Genomic DNA, 21889 nt, shown 5'->3' with positions numbered 1-21889 from the left:
GAGGCAATAATCCTGAATAGTCATCCAAGGGGAGTGTTGTAATAAAGATGGATAACCACGTATAGCTTAGGTGGATTTCATTCTTAAGACTGAATGAATCTCTTTACAAGACAAAAAACAATAAATGAAGGTTGAAAGTGGAATCACTTTACATGTATAAATAGCAAGTATCCTCTGATACATTTTACACACAATCAATCAATAACAACAATTTCTTCTCTCTCTTATACTAATCTCTCTTTCTTATACTAATTTACACTTTCTTATTTTATATTTATTATATCTTCCTTAATTATTTATATTACAACAATTTTTATATAAAAGTCAATCCTATTCGCTATTCGGTGTACTGATATCTTTTCTACCACAATTTGCCCCTTGAGAGTGCTGTATTTAGCGTCGTTTGCTTGTGAGTGTGTTTGTGTGCGGATACTGGATAGACAGATAGGGTGACGCCACCCAGTGCCCAGTGGCAAATAACGTCCTCAGGGAGCGTTCAGTGTTTGAGAATTTGCCACAATGGCCACACTCTCTTTTCACTCCATTCCTTTCTCTTCTTCTACACTCCCCACCCCTTCCTCTTCTTCTTCTTCTTCACTTGCTTTTCGCACCTTCTTCCCCTTCCAAAATTCCAAGCTTTTTCTTCCTCGGCGGGCACGCACAACCTGCAACAACACCAACAACAACCGTAGGAGTAGGTGGTTATTCGTTACCAAAGCTGTTGAAGAAGAGGTTCAACAACAGCAACAACAAGAAGAAGCCACCACCGAACAACAACCCGTTGTTGTTCCCGTTTCTCCGTCTGATACTCTCACCATGTTTTTTCAGGTATCAACACACGCACCCCAATCCAGTTCCCGTGCTTTTGTTAGAATGCCCTAATTTCAAATTCTAGAGTTGGAGTGGAACATTGCCTGTTAATTTAACTAGTTATGTTGATGCGCCTTTAACTTGTGACTCCAATTTTTGTTCTTTACTAGTAGTGTTCACTCAATCAATACTTTTTTTTCTTGGTGAACTTTGGGTACTAATTTGAGCATTCAATGGCTGGGTTGTGTTTGACTGTTTGTGCAATTACATCTTCAGCAAGGTTTTCAAACTTGAGAGATTACACACTTTAATAATACAATTTCACTCCTAAACTCAATTTAGGGAACTAAACTGGTAAAATCTGAGTCTATTCGAGTGTTTAGTAACTTTCGGTTACTACTAATTGTAGTTGTGTTCCTTTTTTTTTTTAATTGTTCCTTCTTTCTTGAGACTAACTGTCTGCATTTCGCAAATTTGAAGGCAGAGGGAACAATGAGTGAATCAGCCATTCCAACCGTATCCAAGGCCTTAGAGGTGCATCCGAAAACTTTCTTTTATTGTTCTATTACTTTGATTTGACGTATTTCCTTGTATGTGTTTATTCTTTGGATTCCCTGTAGCAGTAGTAGCAATAATACTTATAATTAGAATATGCTTTTGAAGTAACTATCTGTTATTTTCTTCTCAGAATGACCATATCAGTTTTTGTTGGGTGATTATAAATTGTAATGATGTTGGAGGGTAGGAAGTATGACAAACATTTGTGATGGTTTTTAATCCCAATTCCAATGCATGTTGTGTTCAATTGTAAATTAAAATAATGTTTTAGAAATTGTGTGTATCTTTGATTGAGGATATGATAAAAGGATGATGATGAAGAAATTAAGGAGGGTGTAGATAGAGGTGTCAGACATGGACTTTCTATTTATGCTGGACCATGTCTCTTCCTCTAGTTATAGGGTCTAATGCATTCTACAGAATTGGATAAAAATGTGAAATAACGTTGTCATTTATGTAATTGTATAGCAGCGTTCTGGTATTCTGAAAAGTAGCTCATGATGCACACACTGTTGTACCAAAAATTGATTTGCCAATGCAGGTGAACTAGCTGGAATTTGTAACAGTTATTTCATGAATGTTTTAGATTCTGCATATGCATTGCGGAACAAATGTAAATTTGTAATATGGGGTAAGAGAGGAAAAGCAAGTGAAGTTGCTTGTGTTTTGGTTGAACTTTTTCTCTCTTTGCATTCAACATTTCCTTCCTTTTCTGTGAGTGGTTATATTGCAGATTTGTTACAATTTCTGGAAAGAAATCCATACCACCTAGCGACTTTTGTTAAGCTATATTCCCAGGAAATAATTTGCTGGGGACTCTTGTGACTTGTCTTCTTTCTTCTTTAGTCATGTTGCCGTTGTCTTTGTGAAATTTGGCTTAATTGAACTTATGCTGCTTTTCAATTTCCTTAAGTCTAGTTCTTTTTGGGCAGGACATAGAGGGTGTTGCAAGTTTGAAGGTTCAGGTTCTTGAGGGACTCGCAACTGTAGAGGTATACTCTAATATTGCCAAAAGGATTCCAGTGATAAACTCAAATTTCAAAGAATTTAATCTACTCTTATAGTGTTATCCTGGAAGTGCAGGTAATGCAAAGATGAAATATTCTACAAAATGACGAACTCCATAAATTTATGCTCATGGATTTTTTTTTCTTTAATATATTTTCTGGAACAAATATGCTCTGCTTAAAACCAAAATTTTGAAAAGTTTCATATATCAATCAGTCTATACTATCAATTAATTTGAAATGACTCATCCCAATAGGTGTTAAATTATAATTGTTTGGGTTAGTAACTACTAAGACAATGGGCGGAGAAAGAAAGATTAATAAACTGTGTATTATGAATTTTTGTTGTGTATATCATTCTTCAGAATCATAGATATGAGTCACTACTTCTAGAAGAAAGAGAGGTGGGGAGATATAAAGATGATTTAATCTGATTGGGCCTGATTTTGCTTCCGTTGGGCCAATGAGGATGACTGGTCCAATAGTAACCTTTGCCATACACTTTATTTTTAGCTTTTCAATATGAGGAACCCATTCTATGTCTTGAAAACAATTTAGAATGTACCTTCTGTTTTATTTTAAAAAATTGCACATAGAATCTGCTTCTATATCAAAAATCATTAATGGTGAATTTCTATGATGTTTGTTTAGTTGAAGAAGCAGACAACTGTCCAAGCAACAGGTGTGGCTTCTAGTTTGGTGGAAACAATACAAGGTTCGGGTTTCAAATTACAGACACTGAATCTGAGTTTTGATGAAGAATATGTTGCAGCTGAATAAACTAGTGTGTTATTTAAGAACACCGGAGATGGAGAAAATGCATCTAAAAATTAGAAGAGAAAAAAAAGTGTGTATTTATTTTTCCTTGTAAAAGCCTACTTTCATATTGCTGACCGAATGTAGCATGCACAGTTGAACGTGACATAATTTGGCAACAACTAAATGTAGTGTTCGATCTTATTTTTGGCACATACAGCATATTTTGTTTATAAGTTTGATGTGTTAAACCATTAACTGGGCTTATAGCGCGATATGTTTTCTATTATTGGAAAAACTCTCAAATTATTGATATTACGAGAGTGGGCATTTGGTCTAGTGGTATGATTCTCGCTTAGGGTGCGAGAGGTCCCGAGTTCAATTCTCGGAATGCCCCCATTCTTATTTTGTTTTGTTTTTCTTTTATTTCTTGAAAATAATGATAAGATTTAATTACTTGATTGATTTTTATAATTTTATCAAATTTTTACTATTTAAAAATTTGTAAATTAGTTCTTATTTTAAATATTGTATAATTTATTTTATAATAAACACATTGTATTAGTTATTCATGAGCACTACAAAATTAATTTAAAAAATGACATTATTAAAATAAATCATACGTGTATAAAAATAAATTGACTACACTTTATACGTATACTTAATCTCATAGTTATTAAAATCGGACTGGATCAATCGATTCGACCGAAAATCCAATGAAATAGATTCAATACCGGTCCGGTCCAAGGTTCCAACTGCTTAAGGTAGAGAACTGACACGAACCGATCAAACCCGTGAAGATCGGTCCGACCGAACTGCTCGGTCGTAGTTGAAGGCGAACCTACGACGCACCAGCGTGCTTGGGTTCGAACCTCTTACCTGAAGGAAGTAACAAAGTTGATAGGACCACCAAGCTACAATGCTTCTTAATAATATAAGTACAAATTATAATACATATAGGATATTTTATTTTACTTATATTCAATTTATTTTAATTTTAAAGTCACTCATTTTAAAATTAAGGGTAAAGTATACTTTTTGTCCCTAAAGTTTGCTAAAAATTTCAAAAATATCCCTAAGTTTTGATTTGTTTTAATTTTGTCCATCATTATTAATCACAATTTATTTATTTTTTTAATAAATACTTGTAGTATATAATAATAGGTAAAGACTCACATACATTTGTCTTAATATGAAGTTGATAGTTGAAAATTGTCAGATGATAATTTAGTCAAACTTGTCAAATCATCTAACGGTTTTTAAATATCAACTTCACATGAAAATAATTGTACGTGAGCAATGATCCAGTGACCCAGTAGCCTGACTAGTGACCGGGTTAACCGGTTCGACCAATAATCTACCAGTTAAACCAGTGATCCAGTAATCCGGTAGCTTGACGGGTTCGATCATCGATTTGGTTTTGATAACTATGCTTAATCTAATAAGGCAATCTTCTATATTGGTATGGAAAAATAGTATCTATACAATATAAAATTAATATAATAATATCACACAATAATATCTAAGAGACAATAATTTTATTATAGTACTCTTTTAAAATAATCATAAATAATTTAATTATAAATTATCAAATATACGTGAAATTTTTAATTAGGTCCCTATACTTTTTTTCTTTTTAACTGGGTCCCTGCACTATTTTTTTTTTCAATTAAGTCCCTCTTAGTAGTAATTGGCTTAACTAATTAATTTTATAGGGACCCAACTAAAAAAAAGAATTGGTATAGGGACCTAAATAAAAGGGAAAAAAAGTGTGGGACCCAATTAAAAAAAATTGGTGCAAGGACTCAATTAAAAAGAAAAAAAGTATAGGGACCTAATTGAAAATTTCGCAAAACTATAAGGACCAACAGAATAATTAAACCATATATAAATACCATTGGAACCTAAAATAAATAACATACTCGTCAGAAAAACTTGAATTCATCGAAAACAGTTATGCAATGGGATAAAAAGCATCCATGACCATTCCATATAATCCAAGACGAGTACATATGCCTCTTTTCATCCTTATGTACCCTCCCTCACCCCATTCTGAGTTCTTAACCATCTAATAATTAGTACCATTTTTATTTGTACCATAACCAACTGCCTTAACACTATGATCAAACTCATACCCATATGTTCTATCAAAAACACCATTGAAATAAAAAATGACCAGCTCGGGTACTGAGTCACCAAGTGTATATCTCGGATACTGAGCTCATATTTCTATTTTTGCATGTATCTCGGGTACTGAGACCTCATTTAACTCTTTTGACACAGATTGGAGTTTCAATACCCAAAATGTGTTCAATTTTCAAAATCCTCCTAATAATCGAGTGTGTATTTATGTAATTATTTTATACTTTATATATCTTCGTAAATTTTATATTTATTTAATTTAAATAAAAATACTAATTATTACATATCTAAGTATTTTTATCAACTAAGTCCAATCAAATTTGTTTAAACCCAACATAAATCTCTCATAGACATGCACATGAAATCACACTTTTTCTTCTTCCCATAAAAAACAGCACTGAAAATTTTAAAGGTACATAAAGTTATTAACTTTGACAAAAGAAGTTTTAAATTTTGACACCAAAATTTTTTAAGGTTTTGGACTTAATGCTATATTTTATTCTTCTTAGAGGATAAAACAACAAGAAGTATGTGAGTGTGAAACAGAAAGAACTATGAAAATAAGAAGGATGAGGAGGAGGAGTTATTTGGAAAAAACATAAAACAGAAAAATAGTACCAAAATTTCTTAACTATGACACATAAAATAGAATGATGCAATCTTTTTTGCTTTTTCTTATTCGTCTTTCTTTCTTTTCTGTTGCAGAATTTCTATGTTTTTATTTATAAAATTTATGTCTTTTTCCTTTAAAAGTTATTGTGTTTATTGTCAAAAAGGATAAATTAAACAATAAAATAAAAGTTTCATAATTTTTTCTTTTTCTTTTTTTCTCTTTTTGTTTAATTTTTTTCTTTTTATATTTTTATTCTTCTCAGAGGGTAAAACAATAAGAATTATGAGAGTGTGAAACAAGAAAAACTATGAAAAGAAGAAGGAGGATGAGGAGGAGGAGTTGTTTGGAAAAAATAGCACTGGAATTTTTTAATAGTAACAGAAAATTTTAAATTTGTCACCGAATTTTCTTAAACGTCACACATAAAACAGAGTGCTGTAGTTTTTTCTTACTCTTTTTTGCAGGAAGAAATAGAAGTAGAAGACAACGATGACAATAACAACGACGTTGAAAAAGAATTGCGCACATAAAAAAATGTTGTAGCTTTTTCTTATTTTTTTTAGAAGAAGAAGAACATACAAAGAAAAAATGGAGGTACATAAATTTAATTTGGTTGAACTTGGTTAAAAAAAATTATTTGTCTAGTATTTCTATATTTTAAAAATACTTTGTATGTTTTTAACAAAAATTATCTACTACTTATAGTAATAAATAAAAGAGGAATGTGCACTTACCTCTTTTGTTTTATTTGATTTCAACAGATAACGTATTTTTTTAACTAAGTTTAACGTAGTGTATTTTAATTAAGTATTTTGAATGATGTTGTGAATATGTTTAGCACATTTTAATTGGTATGCTCTTTGTAGACATGGCGATAGGTAGAGGTATTACGGATTAGCCTAGTGGTTATGGTCGTGGTTGTAGTAGAAGGAGGGTTTCTACCAGTACCCCTGGGAATTATGGATCCTTTCCCTCTAATTCAACTATCCCAGTAACGTCACAGATTACGGGTGCATCAGAAAAGCCGTTCATCATGGTGCCTAACCCCAATTACGTCCCGCCTCTACGGTGATAACGCTGCCTCCATCCGCTCAGCAGCCCACTGTCTTGACAACGCCACCTCCAGCGACGGACGCTGCGGCGCCAGAATCCTCTCACGGAAGCCAGCCACCTGATGCCCCTCCGCCACCTCTCATCATACGGTTGACGATTTGGCCTGATGGCTGAACGACGTAAGTACTACTTTTAAGTCTTTTATGTGTTAAAAGTGTTTGATATATCCTGATTGTTGATTTTTTATTATTGATTCTAGTTTTAGTGGATTTATGGATGTTGCTCCTTGATTATTGACTGTTGTTCATTGACTTTTGACAATTGGTGCTGTTTAAGTTAATTGTTGATGGATAGAGTTTGTGGCACATTCCAATTATAGATAAAACTCTATCGAAATTTATAAAAAAAACTCTATATATTATAGTTCTTTGCTTCTGAAGTTTTAATTTATATTGCCATATTAGTTTGTTTGTAAATTGTTGATAGGTTTGCGCCAAACAATAACGCATGTACTCAGGAGATGACCAATGTCATCAAGCTGATGTACAACCATCCATGGCCGAGCTACAAGAAGATCCCCACTAAGACCAGAGAGCGATGATTTTAGAAGTGGGCGGTAAAAGCTTAATATAGTCAAACCCTATTAGCTGGTTTATATATTCTATTTTGTTTAATACGATATATTTTGATGAACTAATTTTAAAGTTTCTTTGTGTAGCTTCTCTTTATATGGGAAAAGGAGCATGATGCCCTTATCAGAAAGATATAAGACCATCAAATGGGTAGGCAGCTGCAACAGATGCTGGAGGATGTACATGAGAAGCACGATCACCTCACTACCTGGCTCTCCCTGGAAATTAAGAAGGCTCTGTACGTATACCACGAGACCGATAAGGGGTTCAAGCATCGGCGTTTCACAAATAAAGCTAACAGGGCATCGGCCAAGTCGTCCAAGTATACCGGTGACTCAGCGACCTTCATGAAGACTAAGGCCCGGCTAGTATGTAGCTTTTCTAATTTTGTTATTAACTTAGTTAAATTCTTTGACATATCATTAGTAGACATCCTAATATATTGTTTCAATGCAACATATGTAGTCGAAGTTGTTGGATCATAATACGACATTGGTTAAGACCTTCAAGTATACCCACATTTTGAAGGAGAACAAAGAGAGATTTGCTGATCAACAGTTCACATATCATTATGTGAGTAAACATCTGATATTGTGATATAAACTTTTCAATTAACTGTATAGTGTCATCCTAATCATAATAACATGTATTACACAGGAGTCCTATACGCAGAGACAGGAAGCCGCAACTCAGCAATCTTACCGAAGTGGAGGACGTCAGTGGCTCCGCTACTTCAGTCGTCGATCCCAATGCAGTTTGGCGCAAGACCGCCTTAGTGCCGTATAAGAACTGCGTATACGGGCTGGGGTTGTTCTTCGCTAACAACCTCCGCACCTCCAAATTGAGGCCATCATCCGCCTTTGCCCCTAGTCAAACTGTCAATCCTGAGGAAGGCTTTGATTTGAGGCTGCAGGTGTAGGAGCTCACCCAGAGTCTTCACGAACAGACTTTGGAGCTGACCGAGACTTGGAAGAGGTATCAGAAGATCCTCACACGCGTGACGGACACGGATGACCTCAGGCTGGAGTGGAGGGAGCAGTTGGAGCGGCTTCAGCGGATGGAGCGGTGTGCCAGGCTCAGATGCGCGACGGTGGTAGCGGCACTTCGGGTGGTAGAGGTACTACTGGTGGGACATAGACATCACCACCTTCTCCGCCGCCTCAAAAGGACCACGGGAATGACGATGACGACTACCAAGATCTTTAGTGATCAGGGCTTTGTTTTATTGTTTCATTGTATTTGATTTATTTGACTTTTAATTTATTTGAACATTTGATATTTAATATTACATAATTAGTTTCTATTATTTATAATTTGAACACTAATTGTATGAAAAATAAATTCATATAATAAATTAAAAACAAAAAGAAAAAAATTAAAAAAATTGACATTACCGTTTGATTTACCGAGGACATAATCCGACGGTAATAGTGCAGGAAACATGATATTGTGGCGCCAACGTTACCTCCAAAAAATCCGCCAATAACCAAATAGTTTTTTGGGCAGGTAATCCGTCGCAGAGTCTGACAGTAATTACCGTCGGACAAAAAAATCCGACGATAATTGGTTACCGGCAATGTTTATACCGTCAGATTCCTTCCATCGGTAAATTTATCGGTAATGAACTTACCATCAAATTTTATTCGTTTTTCCGATGATAATTCCGATAGTATTCAACATTTTTCTTATAGTGAATGGCCACAAAAACATAGGTTAAATAAGAGAAATATTAGCCATTGTATTATTACCATTAAAAATTTACCGCTAAAAAGTAATTTTTGTTGTAGTGTTTAGTCACTATTTTAAACGATAAAAAATTATTATTTTAATTTGGTAAAAATAAACTTTAAATGACATATAATCACATTTTAATAAGGTAAAATAACGATTAAAATGTTATTTTAAACGAATAAAATTATCATTTTAACTCGGTAAAAATGATGGTTTCAATTGCCATTTGAAACAACGAAAAAATGTCATTTTAATCTAGTAATTATGACGATTTTTAACTACTATTTTAAACAAAGAAAACACCATTTTAATTCAATGATTATGACGGTTTCTAACCGCCACGTTAAACTATAAAAACTACCATTTAAACGTTACAAAAACTACTGTTTTAATCATAATAATTATGACGGTTTTTAAATAAACTGTCATAATATCCAAAATGGCACTTCAGATTATAACGTTTTAGAAAAATACCGTTTTTGAGTATAATGATAATTAAAACTGCGGTAATTATCCCAAAATATTATCATTTTAACCAAAAGTTTTTGTACTGTTCTTCCTCCGAGTCAGTGTCATACACAGTCTGGACCTTTTAGCATGTTAGTTGGCATAGGACCTCTTAGTGGATGGAGCTTCCACCATCTTCTCAATCTCCTCTCTCCTGGCCGTTTGAGTGAACTCATGGTCTCCATCAGTTCTAAGCTTTCTCTTGCTTCTTCTCAGGTTGTCTTTCTCCTCCATCAGTACCCTCACCCACTAGCACAGACGTCGTCATCCCCTGCTATCCAAATTTTTATAATGATTACAATGCTGGAAGAATCTAGATTTGATAGACCATATCTTCCATATCTATTGAAAATTTGGACATGGCACGAAAGTGTGTTTTTTGTACAAGACTTAATTATTGCAAACACATTAATTAATCGATTCGACTAGATCATCGCTAAATCTAACTACGACGAACATGGTTAGCATTGAGTTTGGACATTGCTCTTCCACATGTTATCACATGTTATACTTTGAAAATTGGGCATTATTATACATTTTACTCAGTTTTTTATGTACAATTATATTATGTTTTATCCTATATATAAGTTAACATTGAAATTTTACATGCGGGTTGTAATGGCTCTCACATTAATAAAACATATTTATATCAAATAACATGTATATATTTTTTTATGATTTTATTTTAAAATATGATACTCGAGCAATCTTATTGCTTTTCATTTTATTTGTTAATTTTAATTTTATCAATTTTTAAGATCCAACAGCTATGAAGGTGTGTTTTTAACCAAAAGAAAAATATAAAGATAAAAATACATAATTTTATTTTTTATGGTTGAGTAGCTTCTTATGCACAACAAATTTTATAAATGATTTGATGGTTAAATTTCAACATTTCACTACAAGAATAATCTAAAGAAATTTTATGAATTTTGAAATTGATTTGATACGTCATCAAAACAACATATAATTTTAAAAATAAAAATAAATACAACTATTGGATTATTTATAATTAGAATAAAACACTTACATAAATCAAACCAATGCGGCAATGCCAATATTACATAAATAATCAAAATCAAATAATGTTACATGAATATCTCAAACCATACTTTTATATAAATCGAATTAAATTCATTCGAATTATATAATATAATAGTAAATTGAAACATATTGATTCAAATTACATTATAATTAAATTACCTGCAAGTTAATTGTTTATTTATTCTATATTAACTTTAAAACATAAATATGAATAAGAAAGTATCTCTTATTTGAATTCAAATAAAATATCAAAAAAATCAAAATGAATAAGAATAGAAATCCAATTTTTGTGTTTTAGTTCAAATTTCAAAATTTACACTTTTATAAACTTATGAATTTGAAACCGAGCATTAAACGATTTCTAAAAATTTATTAAAAATTATCATTTGACTTATTAACATCTAAAAAATTATTATCGGAACTTTTGATATTGAAAAAGTTAATATAAAGTATAATCCTCCAAGGTAGCATAAGAGTTAAAACTTGAACTCTTTTAGAATCAGAAGTAACAGATAGTTATACATTATAAAATGACCAACTATATTTATACAGTATATAATTTGACCAACTATATTTATACTGTATTTTTAATTATTTCTCAAATTACATATTGTATAAATATAGTTGGTCATTTTATAATTTATAACTATCTATTACTTTTGACTCGGAAAAAAATTCAAGTTTTAACTCCTATGCTACCTTGAAGGGTTATACTTTATATTAACTTTTTGGATTAAGTACGATTTTCGTCCCTAAGATAGGGGCTGAAAATTTATTTCGTCTTCGGCTTTTTTTCGCTACAAAATAGTTCCAAAGATTTAACTTAGTTTTAAATCGTCCTTTTCATCAAAATTTTAATTTTTATTACCAAATTACCCCTAATTAAAAAAAAAGAAAAAAGAAAAACGAGTTAAAGGCTGCGGAATAGGGGAAGGGATAATCACGCTGGGGGAGGTGGGTTTTTAATGGAAGAAGAGGGGAAAGTGATGGTGGGGAAGGGAAGGGGAAGGGAGTCCGCCGCCGCTGCTCCTGGATCTCGCCGCCGCCGCTGCTCCTCGTCGTTGGGTCCTCATAGTTGCTCCTCACAACATCGACGCCAACAGATCTGGGAGAGTGGACGTCGTGCGCCGCTCACTGCTCGCCATTTCTACTTCTCCTCCGCGCTCGGTCACCGGTCGTCGTTGCTCCTCGCCGGTCACCGCTGCTTCCGATCGATTTTTCTATCTTCTTGGTCCACTTGGCAACTATTCCTATCACTGGAACTGGGATTAACCCAGCTAGGAGCCTTGGTGCTGCCATCATCTTCAACAGAGACCATGCACGAATGATCAGGTATGTCTTCTTCATTTTTCGCTTTTTTTTGCACTCATTTCTTTCTGAATTTCATATCTCCTTTTCTTCATTACAGTTAATTTTTTGGGTTGGGCCTTTCATTGGAGTTGCTCTTGCTGCCGTGTACCACTAGATAGTCATCCGATTTTGCTTTTGATTATGCTTCTAATTACATTGGGTCTTTCTTTGTGTTTATGCTTCTGTTCGATATCTTTTTTATGTTTTTGCTTCTGTTTATGTTTCTGTTTCACTCTGATTCTGATTCTGTTTATACTTCTGATTACATTAATTTTGTTTCTAATTTTATTATTGTTCCTGCTAGTGTTGTTGTTCTTGTTCTTCTTCTGCTTCTAGTTGTTGTTTTATTGTTGCTGTGATTTCTGCTTTGTTTCTAGTTGAATTTGAGGGGAAGTGGAAGGGTATTTTAGTTTGAAGGACAATTTTAAAACTAAGTTAAACTTTTGGAACTATTTTGTAGCCAAAAAAAGGCTGAGGACAAAATAAAATTTTAACCCCTACTTTAGGGACCAAAATCGTATTTAACCCTAACTTTTTCAATATCAAAAGTCCAGGTAATGATTTTTAGATGCTAATAAGTCAAAGGATAGTTTTTAATGAATTTTTAGAAATCGTTTAATGTTTTGTTTTAAATTCATAAGTTTATAAAAATGTTGATTTTCTGAAATTTAAACTAAAACACAAAAGTTGAATTTTTATTCGTTAATATAGAATAAATAAATAATTTTAAATCGAATCAAGCTGATTCAATTTACATTGATCCATATTAATTCGAATCAATGTGTTTCGATTTACTACTATATTGTATAATTTGAATTAATTTAATTCGACTTGTATAAAAATATGGTTTGAGACATTCATATAACGTTATTTAATTTGGATAATTTATGTAATATTGACATTAGTTTAGTTTATGTAAGTGTTTTATCCTAATAATTATATTAGGTGTATGTTAAAATAAAATTATTGGTTACCTATCCTAACTTATTTCAAAAAACATCTAATAATTTATCTGGCAATACCATCGTGATCATAATTGCAATCTCCCGATCCCCAACCCCAACCCCATCAGAGGCTGTTCCCCTTCGTTTGCCCTAATAAAGATGACTTTAAAAAGGACAGAATTAAAAAAATATATATAAAAGCTGAATGCGCAGTACTGATGATGTGTAACAGGAGTGGCAATTGGCCCCCACATTTTAATAATGTCCATTCCTTCTTAGTTCTTATGAGCTGTGATCTCACCAGATATGTCTGTTACATCACCATATGCAGGTGTTCCCAAAACACACCCACTTTCTTATTTTCATTTTTTTAAACACATATTATCATGTTTTTCCTTGAAAAAGTTCTAATATGAAATAAACAAATACTTAATTGAGTATACTTGAACTACTATATTATAATCTTGTTCACTTCATTTAAAAACCGTGTTGACTTGAGTGCTTCTAAATGAAGACAATCTTTGTATTATTCTATACTAAAAATGAAAAGGTGACTATATTTATAAGCTAAGTACTTTTTTTTATATAGGTGACTATACAGTTTAGCCTTAAAATTTATAAATATATTACGCAATTTGATGTTCATTATATTATGGGTAAAACGCAGAAATAAATCAAATCTAATAAAAAATTACATAATTTACGTAAATCTAAAAAAGTTATATAGATGAGAATTGTTAAATCTGATGGTTCTAATTGAACTTGAGAAGGGGTTGAATCAAGTTGGTTTAAAACTTAAAGTTTCAACCTCTGTTTTTGCTGTTGCTTGAGTTGCAGGAGATTATTTGAAATAATCTCATACGCAGAAAGTTAAAAGTGCAGAGAAGAGGAGAAAGAGGCCAGCATGTATCCTGGTTCGGATTCTTTGTGCTATGAATCCTACATCCAGTCTCCACCACAAACCATGGTGGAATTTTCACTATAATTCTCTGGTTACATACACCAATACTATTGAATTACTCCCTAATTCAACTAGTATCTACCCCTAAGCTTTCTTCACCAAAGCTTAGCAACCCCAAAGTACTATCCCAACTTGGAAGGGGAATCTACACTGATTCAATTCTCACCAAGTGCTAACCCAACTTGGCAAGGGGAACTAATCCTAGTTCATAAACCCAAATTACATCAGAAAAACAAACAGTGGCTATTTCTGCATCACTCTTGCCTTTTCTCTCTTGGCTTTTGAACCTCACAAAATTGCCTTTTCTCAAAACAGAAAATGACACAAGACAGCCATAACAATAAATCAGAATTAAGCTTGAGTAGAAGAAAGAGATTTCAGCTCTATGTTAGAGAAGGTGCTCTGAATGTGTGTGCCCTCTTTCTTAACTTGAAATGATGGAAAGAGTCTTCATATATATCTTCAGCTTGCTTAGAATTTCTGCCTCTTCCATTTCCTTGTGTCAGCTGCTCGTTGGAGCTGTCCTTGATGGCATGCAGTCCTTTCTTCATCTTGCTTCACCACCTCAGCTGCTGGAGTAGCTCGACCACTACCTCTGCTGTCCTTGGTGTTTCTTTCTTCCTTGGCATGCTCTTCTTTTGCATCCTGCTCCATGATCTCTGTCATACGAGGAGCTTCACCCACTACCTCTGCTGCTTGGCAAGTTTGTGTTTTGCTTTTCCTTTGCTGAAATTTGCTTTACTGTTTGTCCTTGGAGAGGTGAGAGTCCTTGTGTCTTGTTTCTTTGCTAGAGCCCCAGCTGTCCTTGATGTTGACAGATGTCCTTTTCTTTCTTTTCTTCTTTTGCCAACACATAGCCTTTTATTCTTTGCTGAACGCACAGATGTCCTCTTTTCTTCTTTTGCCAACACATAGCCTTTTATTCTTTGCTGAACGATGCAATGAGCTTTGGCTCTTTTACAATTGCTGAATGGTGCAATAGGGATATGGACTTGTGCATTTACTTGGAGCATTAAGGAAACAAGCAACATTGTTTGGCTTGTGAGATAGTTAATGGGCCTGCCACAATAAAATACACATTAAATAATATTGGACTTTTCACCCAAAACAATGTTTGTCATCATAACATAACCCAAAATCAAAACTAGACTCAACAATCTCCCCCTTGATGACAAACATGATAAAATAGGGAAATTAAAGAGAAATATAATGAGTTAAGAACACTTCCCTTTGATGACATTCGGATTGTGAGTTGCTCCCCCTGAATGCTAGCATTGCTCCCCCTTAATCATGGCTTACATCTTTTCCTGAACAAAACTTAAAAACAGCCAAGACCAATATTTCCAAACAATCTATTACAGTAGTGAAAGCACAGAGCAATTAACACTAAGCACAACCCAGGATAAATCATAGCACCACAAAACATTGTTCTTAACTATTTCTGTTAATCCCTAAGCCAAACTAACATTCCTTTTCTTTTCTCCCCCTTTTGTCATCAAGGGAGGAAAGGAAATAAAAACCTGCACAAAATTTGTTAGTGGCCAGTGCATATAGTTCAAGTAGCAGAGTGGTTTAAGTCTGTTACAGTCATCCAAAAAAAATAAAATAAACAAGTTCAAAATGAAAACAAGTCATATTTGCAGATGAGATAACAAGAGCTAGGCATCAGAGTTGGATTCATCAGAGGTTCCATTGTCCTCCCCCTCATTGTCAGATGTGGTGAGGCCAACCTCAACATCCTCCACAAAGTCCCTCAGAATGCGAATCCTTCCTTTGGTCTTCTTGAGAGCATTTTCCTCCAAAACTTGATTCCTTTTGCGCTCAGCACCATGATGGAGAAGAAATAAAAATAAAAATCAGTGCTGTCATCAGTTTGGCGACGCTTGGGAGCTGTTTTCTTTACTTGAAAAAATAAAAATCCCAACTTTGAAAACGTATAGGAAGTAACAGCTGTAATTGTTGTACGTTGCAGATGGGAACAAAAGCAAAATAAAGTTTGGATTTGAAAACAAATTTTAAATGAGGCCCAAAAACTTATTTTCAAAAGAAATGAAAAAGCAACTATGAAATGGGCTCAATTGGATTCAGTAAAGAAAGCCCATATGTCGAGACTGCTCCAGCACGAGATGTTCATCATTCAGGCTTGAATCCAGTAGGCTTCATAGTGACTCAATGAAGGTTACTCATCATCTGCCAAAAAATCTCACCGCGATTCAAGAGACAAAACACAAAAGATCTCATTATCAGAAACATTAAGAAAACAGAGATGAAGTTAGAATGCCCATTTCAGTTCTTAACTTGCAGAACCTCTCCTCTATCAATGGTTTGGTGAATATATCAGCTAGCTGACCCTCAGAATTAACAAACTGAATATCTAAATTTCCATTTTGCACATGTTCTCTTATAGAATGAAAACGAACTTCAATGTGCTTTGTTCTAAAGTGCAAAACAGGGTTTTTGGAAATATTGATAGCACTCATGTTGTCACAAAATAATGGAATATTTGAGACATTCAATTTATAGTCAGCTAGTTGAGTTTTCAGCCATAATAATTGAGAACAACAAGAGGAGGCTGTAATATACTCAGCTTCGGCTGTTGACAGTGCTACCGTAGCTTGCTTTTTGCTAGACCAAACAATGAGAGATTTCCCAAGAAAGCAGCACATGCCACTTGTGCTTCTTCTATCAGTCCTATCCCCAGCAAAATATGCATCACAGAAACCCACTAATTGAAAAGAATCAGTCTTAGGAAACCATAAACCATAATTAGTGGTACAAAGTACATATCGGATGATCCTCTTGACAGCGGAGAGATGTGACTCCTTAGGCTTTGATTGAAACCTTGAGCAGACTCCAACACTTTGGATGATATCAGGCCTTGAGGAGGTTAGATACATTAGGGATCCAATCATCCCTCTGTAACGTGTCTCATCAACATCTCTACCATGTTCATTCTTATCAAGCTTGATGTTAGGATGCATGGGGGTTCCCATAGGCTTAGCACAGTCCAGCCCAAACTTCTTGACAAGTTCTTTTGCATATTTTTCTTGATGGATGAATATGCCTTCTGCAGTTTGCTTGATTTGCAAGCCTAGGAAGAAATTGAGTTCTCCCATCATGCTCATATCAAATTCATTGGTCATAAGCTTAGCAAAATCTGCACACAAATTCTCATTAGCCGAACCAAATATAATATCATCAACATAAACTTGCACAAGAATAAAATGATCATGATAGTTCCTAATAAATAAAATGGTGTCAGTGGCTCCTCTTTGAAAATTATTTTTCAACAAAAATGAGCTAAGCCTCTCATACCAAGCTCTAGGAGCTTGTCTCAAACCATATAAGGCCTTAGCTAGTTTGAAAATATGGTTAGGAAAAGATTTGTTTTCAAACCCAGGTGGTTGAGCCATATAAACCTCTCTATTTATTATGCCATTGAGAAAAGCACAGTTTACGTCCATTTGGAACAACTTGAAGCCACAATGAGCAGCATATGCAAGGAGCAATCTGATGGCTTCCATTCGAGCTACAGGTGCAAAGGATTCATCGAAATCAATCCCTTCCTCTGAACTCTTCAGGATAGTTTTTCAGAAACCTCCATTCTCTTGGTCTTTTTGATTGGTGTGAGGATACAGGTTCCTCTTGATCAACAATGGCCTCTGCATCAGTATTTTCTGCAGCAACAGGAGATAATTCCAAATTGTCTCCTGCAGAATTGGAATTTTCGTTGCTAGTAGGTGCAGCTTCCTGAGAACTTGAATTTTGTTGAACTGGCTCATCATTCTTGGGTAGTTCAGCTTCAAAACCTGGACTATCATCTAAGCAAACACTAGGAATAATGTTAGTCTCACAGAAAGTGACATGCATGGTTTCCTCAACAGTTTTGGAGTTCTTGTTATAAACTCTATAGGCCTTGCTATTTGTGGAGTAACCAAGAAAAATCCCTTCATGTGTTTTAGGATCAAATTTTCCTAAATTTTCTTTGACATTCAGAATGAAACACTTACAGCCAAACACATGAAAATAACTAAGATTGGGAGGATGCCCTTTCCAAAGTTCATATGGGGTTTTCTTCAAAAACTTCCTAATGATGGTTCTATTTAGAACATAGCAAGCTGTATTCATAGCTTCAGCCCACAAGAACTTGGGAATTTCATATTCACATAACATAGCTCTAGCCATTTCTTGTAAACTTCTATTTCTTCTTTCCACAACACCATTTTATTGAGGTATTCTTGGACAAGAGAAGTTATGTGATATGCCTTGTTCATCACAAAAAGATTCAAAGTATTGATTTTCAAATTTTTTACCATGATCACTTCTTATTGAAATAATTTTTGAATCTTTTTCATTTTGAATCTTTTTGCTGAATTTTTCAAAAACAGAAAAGGCCTCATGTTTATGAGCAAGAAAGAACACCCAGCCAAATCTAGTATAGTCATCCACAATTAACATGCCATAACTCTTTCCTCCAAGACTTTGAGTCCTAGTTGGTCCAAACAGATCAAGATGTAACAACTCCAATGGTTTCTTAGTAGAGACATCTTCCTTGGGTTTGAAAGAGGTTTTAATTTGTTTACCCATTTGACAAGCATCACAAGTGATATCCTTGTCAAATTTTATATTAGGAAGACCTCTAACTAAGCTTCTCTTTACAAGCTTAGAGATTTGGAACATGCTAGCATGTCCTAACCTCTTATGCCACATCCATTTTTTAGATTCCATTGAAGAGAAACAAGTTACATTTTGAACTTTTAGATCATCTAGAGTGATACCATAAACATTGTCACTTCTTTTGGCAACAAATAAAACTGCCCCTGTTTTCTCATTTATGACTCTACAATCAGATTTCCTAAAGGTTACAGCATACCCAAGGTCACACAATTGACTTATGCTCAATAGATTATGCTTTAACCCATCAACTAAGAAGACACTATCAATGCAAGTTGAAAAATCTTTGCCAACCTTACCAATGGCAATTATTTTACCTTTACCATTATCTCCAAAAGTGACAAATCCTCCATTATACTTGTTGAGTTTAATGAAGAAAGTATCCCTTCCGGTCATATGCCTTGAACATCCACTATCAAGATACCACATGTCCATTTTCTTCTTGGATGCAAGGCGAACCTGCATGTTCTTCAACTAACCTTAGGTATCCAAATCCATTTGGATCCTTTGATGTGAAATCTTCTTGGTTGCCCAAGAGCATTATAATCATGAACAACTTTATATAATTTATTATCATTACCAAAAGACTTAAGAAAGATGAAACATTGAGGAGGATCATGACCATTTCTGTTGCACTTGTAGCAATGATTCTTGCTTACTGATTTTTTAGGTTTGCTGAATCCTTTTGGTTTGAAAAGCTTGGAAGAGGAGGCTTCAGATTTTTTAAAGTTTTGTTTGAAGACAGCCTTGTTTTCCTCTATGAATCCAAGTCCAGATTTTTTAGATACAAACCTTTGACTAGCAAGTAGTTTGTTAAGATTTTGAGAACCTTGAACAAACTTTGCTAAGTCTTCATTCAAATTTTTTATTTGTTCATTCAGCCTTTTGTTTTTATGTTGGGATTCATGTTGTTGGCCATGGATCTTTACTCCAAGCTGTGAAGCTTGCCTTCTTGAGACCTTGCTCTAGATACCAATTGATGGTTCTAATTGAACTTGAGAAAGGGGGGTTGAATCAAGTTGGCTTAAAACTTAAAGTTTCAACCTCTGTTTTTGCTGTTGCTTGAGTTGCAGGAGATTATTTGAAATAATCTCATACGCAGAAAGTTAAAAGTGCAGAGAAGAGGAGAAAGAGGCCAGCATGTATCCTGGTTCGGATTCCTTGTGCCATGAATCCTACATCCAGTCTCCACCACAAACCATGGTGGAATTTTCACTATAATTCTCTGGTTACATACACCAATACTATTGAATTACTCCCTAATTCAACTAGTATCTACCCCTAAGCTTTCTTCACCAAATCTTAGCAACCCCAAAGTGCTATCCCAACTTGGAAGGGGAATCTACACTGATTCAATTCTCACCAAGTGCTAACCCAACTTGGCAAGGGGAACTAATCCTAGTTCATAAACCCAAATTACATCAGAAAAACAAACAGTGGCTATTTCTGTATCACTCTTGCCTTTTCTCTCTTGGCTTTTGAACCTCACAAAATTGCCTTTTCTCAAAACAGAAAATGACGCAAGACAGCCATAACAATAAATCAGAATTAAGCTTGAGTAGAAGAAAGAGATTTCAGCTCTATGTTAGAGAAGGTGCTCTGAATGTGTGTGCCCTCTTTCTTAACTTGAAATGATGGAAAGAGTCTTCATATATATCTTCAGCTTGCTTAGAATTTCTGCCTCTTCCATTTCCTTGTGCCAGCTGCTCGTTGGAGCTGTCCTTGATGGCATGCAGTCCTTTCTTCATCTTGCTTCACCACCTCAGCTGCTAGAGTAGCTCGACCACTACCTCTGCTGTCCTTGGTGTTTCTTTCTTCCTTGTCATGCTCTTCTTTTGCATCCTGCTCCATGATCTCTGTCATACGAGGAGCTTCACCCACTACCTCTACTGCTTGGCAAGTTTGTGTTTTGCTTTTCCTTTGCTGAAATTTGCTTTACTGTTTGTCCTTGGAGAGGTGAGAGTTCTTGTGTCTTGTTGCTTTGCTAGAGCCCCAGCTGTCCTTGATGTTGACAAATGTCCTTTTCTTTCTTTTCTTCTTTTGCCAACACATAGCCTTTTATTCTTTGCTGAACGGTGCAATGAGCTTTGGCTCTTTTACAATTGCTGAATGGTGCAATAGGGATATGGACTTGTGCATTTACTTGGAGCATTAAGGAAACAAGCAACATTGTTTGGCTTGTGAGATAGTTAATGGGCCTGCCACAATAAAATACACATTAAGCAATATTGGGCTTTTCACCCAAAACAATGTTTGTCATCATAACATAACCCAAAATTAAAACTAGACTCAACAAAATCGAATATAATTAGATTTATTTGATTTAGGTAGAAACGTAAAATAAGGAGATTTATGTAACGTATTTAAATTTGGATGAATTGTATAATTTTTTATTGGATTTAGTTTATTTTTACATTTTATTCTTATATTGTTTTTGTATTGAATTTTTAAGTATACTATTCTAACCAGCAACATTATTATTTAGCGTTTTTAGGTGAACATGGAAGAATTTATATTTTAATTTTATATTATGCATCTCATCTACAAGAAAAATAAAATAGATATACATATATCAAAAAAGTCCATATATAGTCTAAGACATAAAAAATAAGTTTTAAAACCGAATATAAATTTTCTACTTAAAATATGAATCTAAGTTAATCACTTCTATCATTTAAAAATCTCTTTTAGCCATTTCAAAGAGGAAAATGGATTCTCAACAAACAAATGACTTCCTCATATCATATGCTTAAAAAAAATCTAGAAGAAAATATAAAATGCGGCGGAGAAGTAGGAAAAAAAAAAGAAATTTTAAGAATTACGAATACTAAATTATGCTTTAATTAACTAACTCGTTTATAAAAGGATTCATAAAGGTATTTATAATAATACAAAACTAGAATATTATGAAAATTAGTAAAGTTAATTTTAGAAAATAAATAATAATTAAATAAAATAAAAGGTAATAAACAATCTTAGTTTATAATCTTAGAATTTTAATGGTTAAACAAAAGAAGAATTATATACCTCTAATTGACGGATGGTTCATATTGAAGAGACTCACCTATAAATTGAGTTTTTCTTTAATTCATTTCAATCAAGTCATT

The 21889-nt window shown here is 34.0% G+C and overlaps 2 protein-coding genes and 1 non-coding gene across 3 annotated transcripts; 2 read left to right on the top strand and 1 right to left on the bottom strand.

Moving 5' to 3' along the window:
* LOC107643983 lies at positions 361 to 3364 on the top strand. The gene is made up of 4 exons (XM_016347746.2): positions 361 to 828; positions 1291 to 1344; positions 2301 to 2360; positions 3027 to 3364. Exons 1-4 carry the CDS (start codon positions 520 to 522, stop codon positions 3153 to 3155), a joined length of 552 nt encoding a protein of 183 aa, XP_016203232.1. The 5' UTR covers positions 361 to 519; the 3' UTR covers positions 3156 to 3364.
* TRNAP-AGG lies at positions 3457 to 3528 on the top strand. The gene has a single exon. It is a non-coding gene; the product is annotated as a tRNA-Pro (tRNA).
* Positions 17664 to 19247, bottom strand: LOC107641001. Its single transcript, XM_016344506.1, has 2 exons — positions 18569 to 19247; positions 17664 to 18091 (listed from the first exon to the last, which is right to left on the bottom strand). Exons 1-2 carry the CDS (start codon positions 19245 to 19247, stop codon positions 17664 to 17666), a joined length of 1107 nt encoding a protein of 368 aa, XP_016199992.1.

The sequence above is a fragment of the Arachis ipaensis genome, chromosome B05, assembly GCF_000816755.2.
Source record: "Arachis ipaensis cultivar K30076 chromosome B05, Araip1.1, whole genome shotgun sequence".
In the NCBI taxonomy this organism is placed as follows: Eukaryota; Viridiplantae; Streptophyta; class Magnoliopsida; order Fabales; family Fabaceae; genus Arachis; species Arachis ipaensis.
Note: the sequence above shows the minus strand (reverse complement) of the source record. Positions and strands in the feature narration are given on the sequence as shown.

What these genes read in the sequence shown, in the direction of transcription:
- LOC107641001 (XM_016344506.1), bottom strand. Translation starts at nt 19,247, where the DNA reads ATGCAGGTTCGCCTTGCATCCAAGAAGAAAATGGACATGTGGTATCTT. An exon ending in TCTTGGAGGAAAGAGTTATG is followed by an intron (nt 18,092 to 18,568) that starts GCATGTTAATTG and finishes TGAATGTCAAAG; the next exon opens with AAAATTTAGGAAAATTTGAT.
- LOC107643983 (XM_016347746.2), top strand. Translation starts at nt 520, where the DNA reads ATGGCCACACTCTCTTTTCACTCCATTCCTTTCTCTTCTTCTACACTC. An exon ending in CTCTCACCATGTTTTTTCAG is followed by an intron (nt 829 to 1,290) that starts GTATCAACACAC and finishes GCAAATTTGAAG; the next exon opens with GCAGAGGGAACAATGAGTGA. An exon ending in AGGGACTCGCAACTGTAGAG is followed by an intron (nt 2,361 to 3,026) that starts GTATACTCTAAT and finishes ATGTTTGTTTAG; the next exon opens with TTGAAGAAGCAGACAACTGT.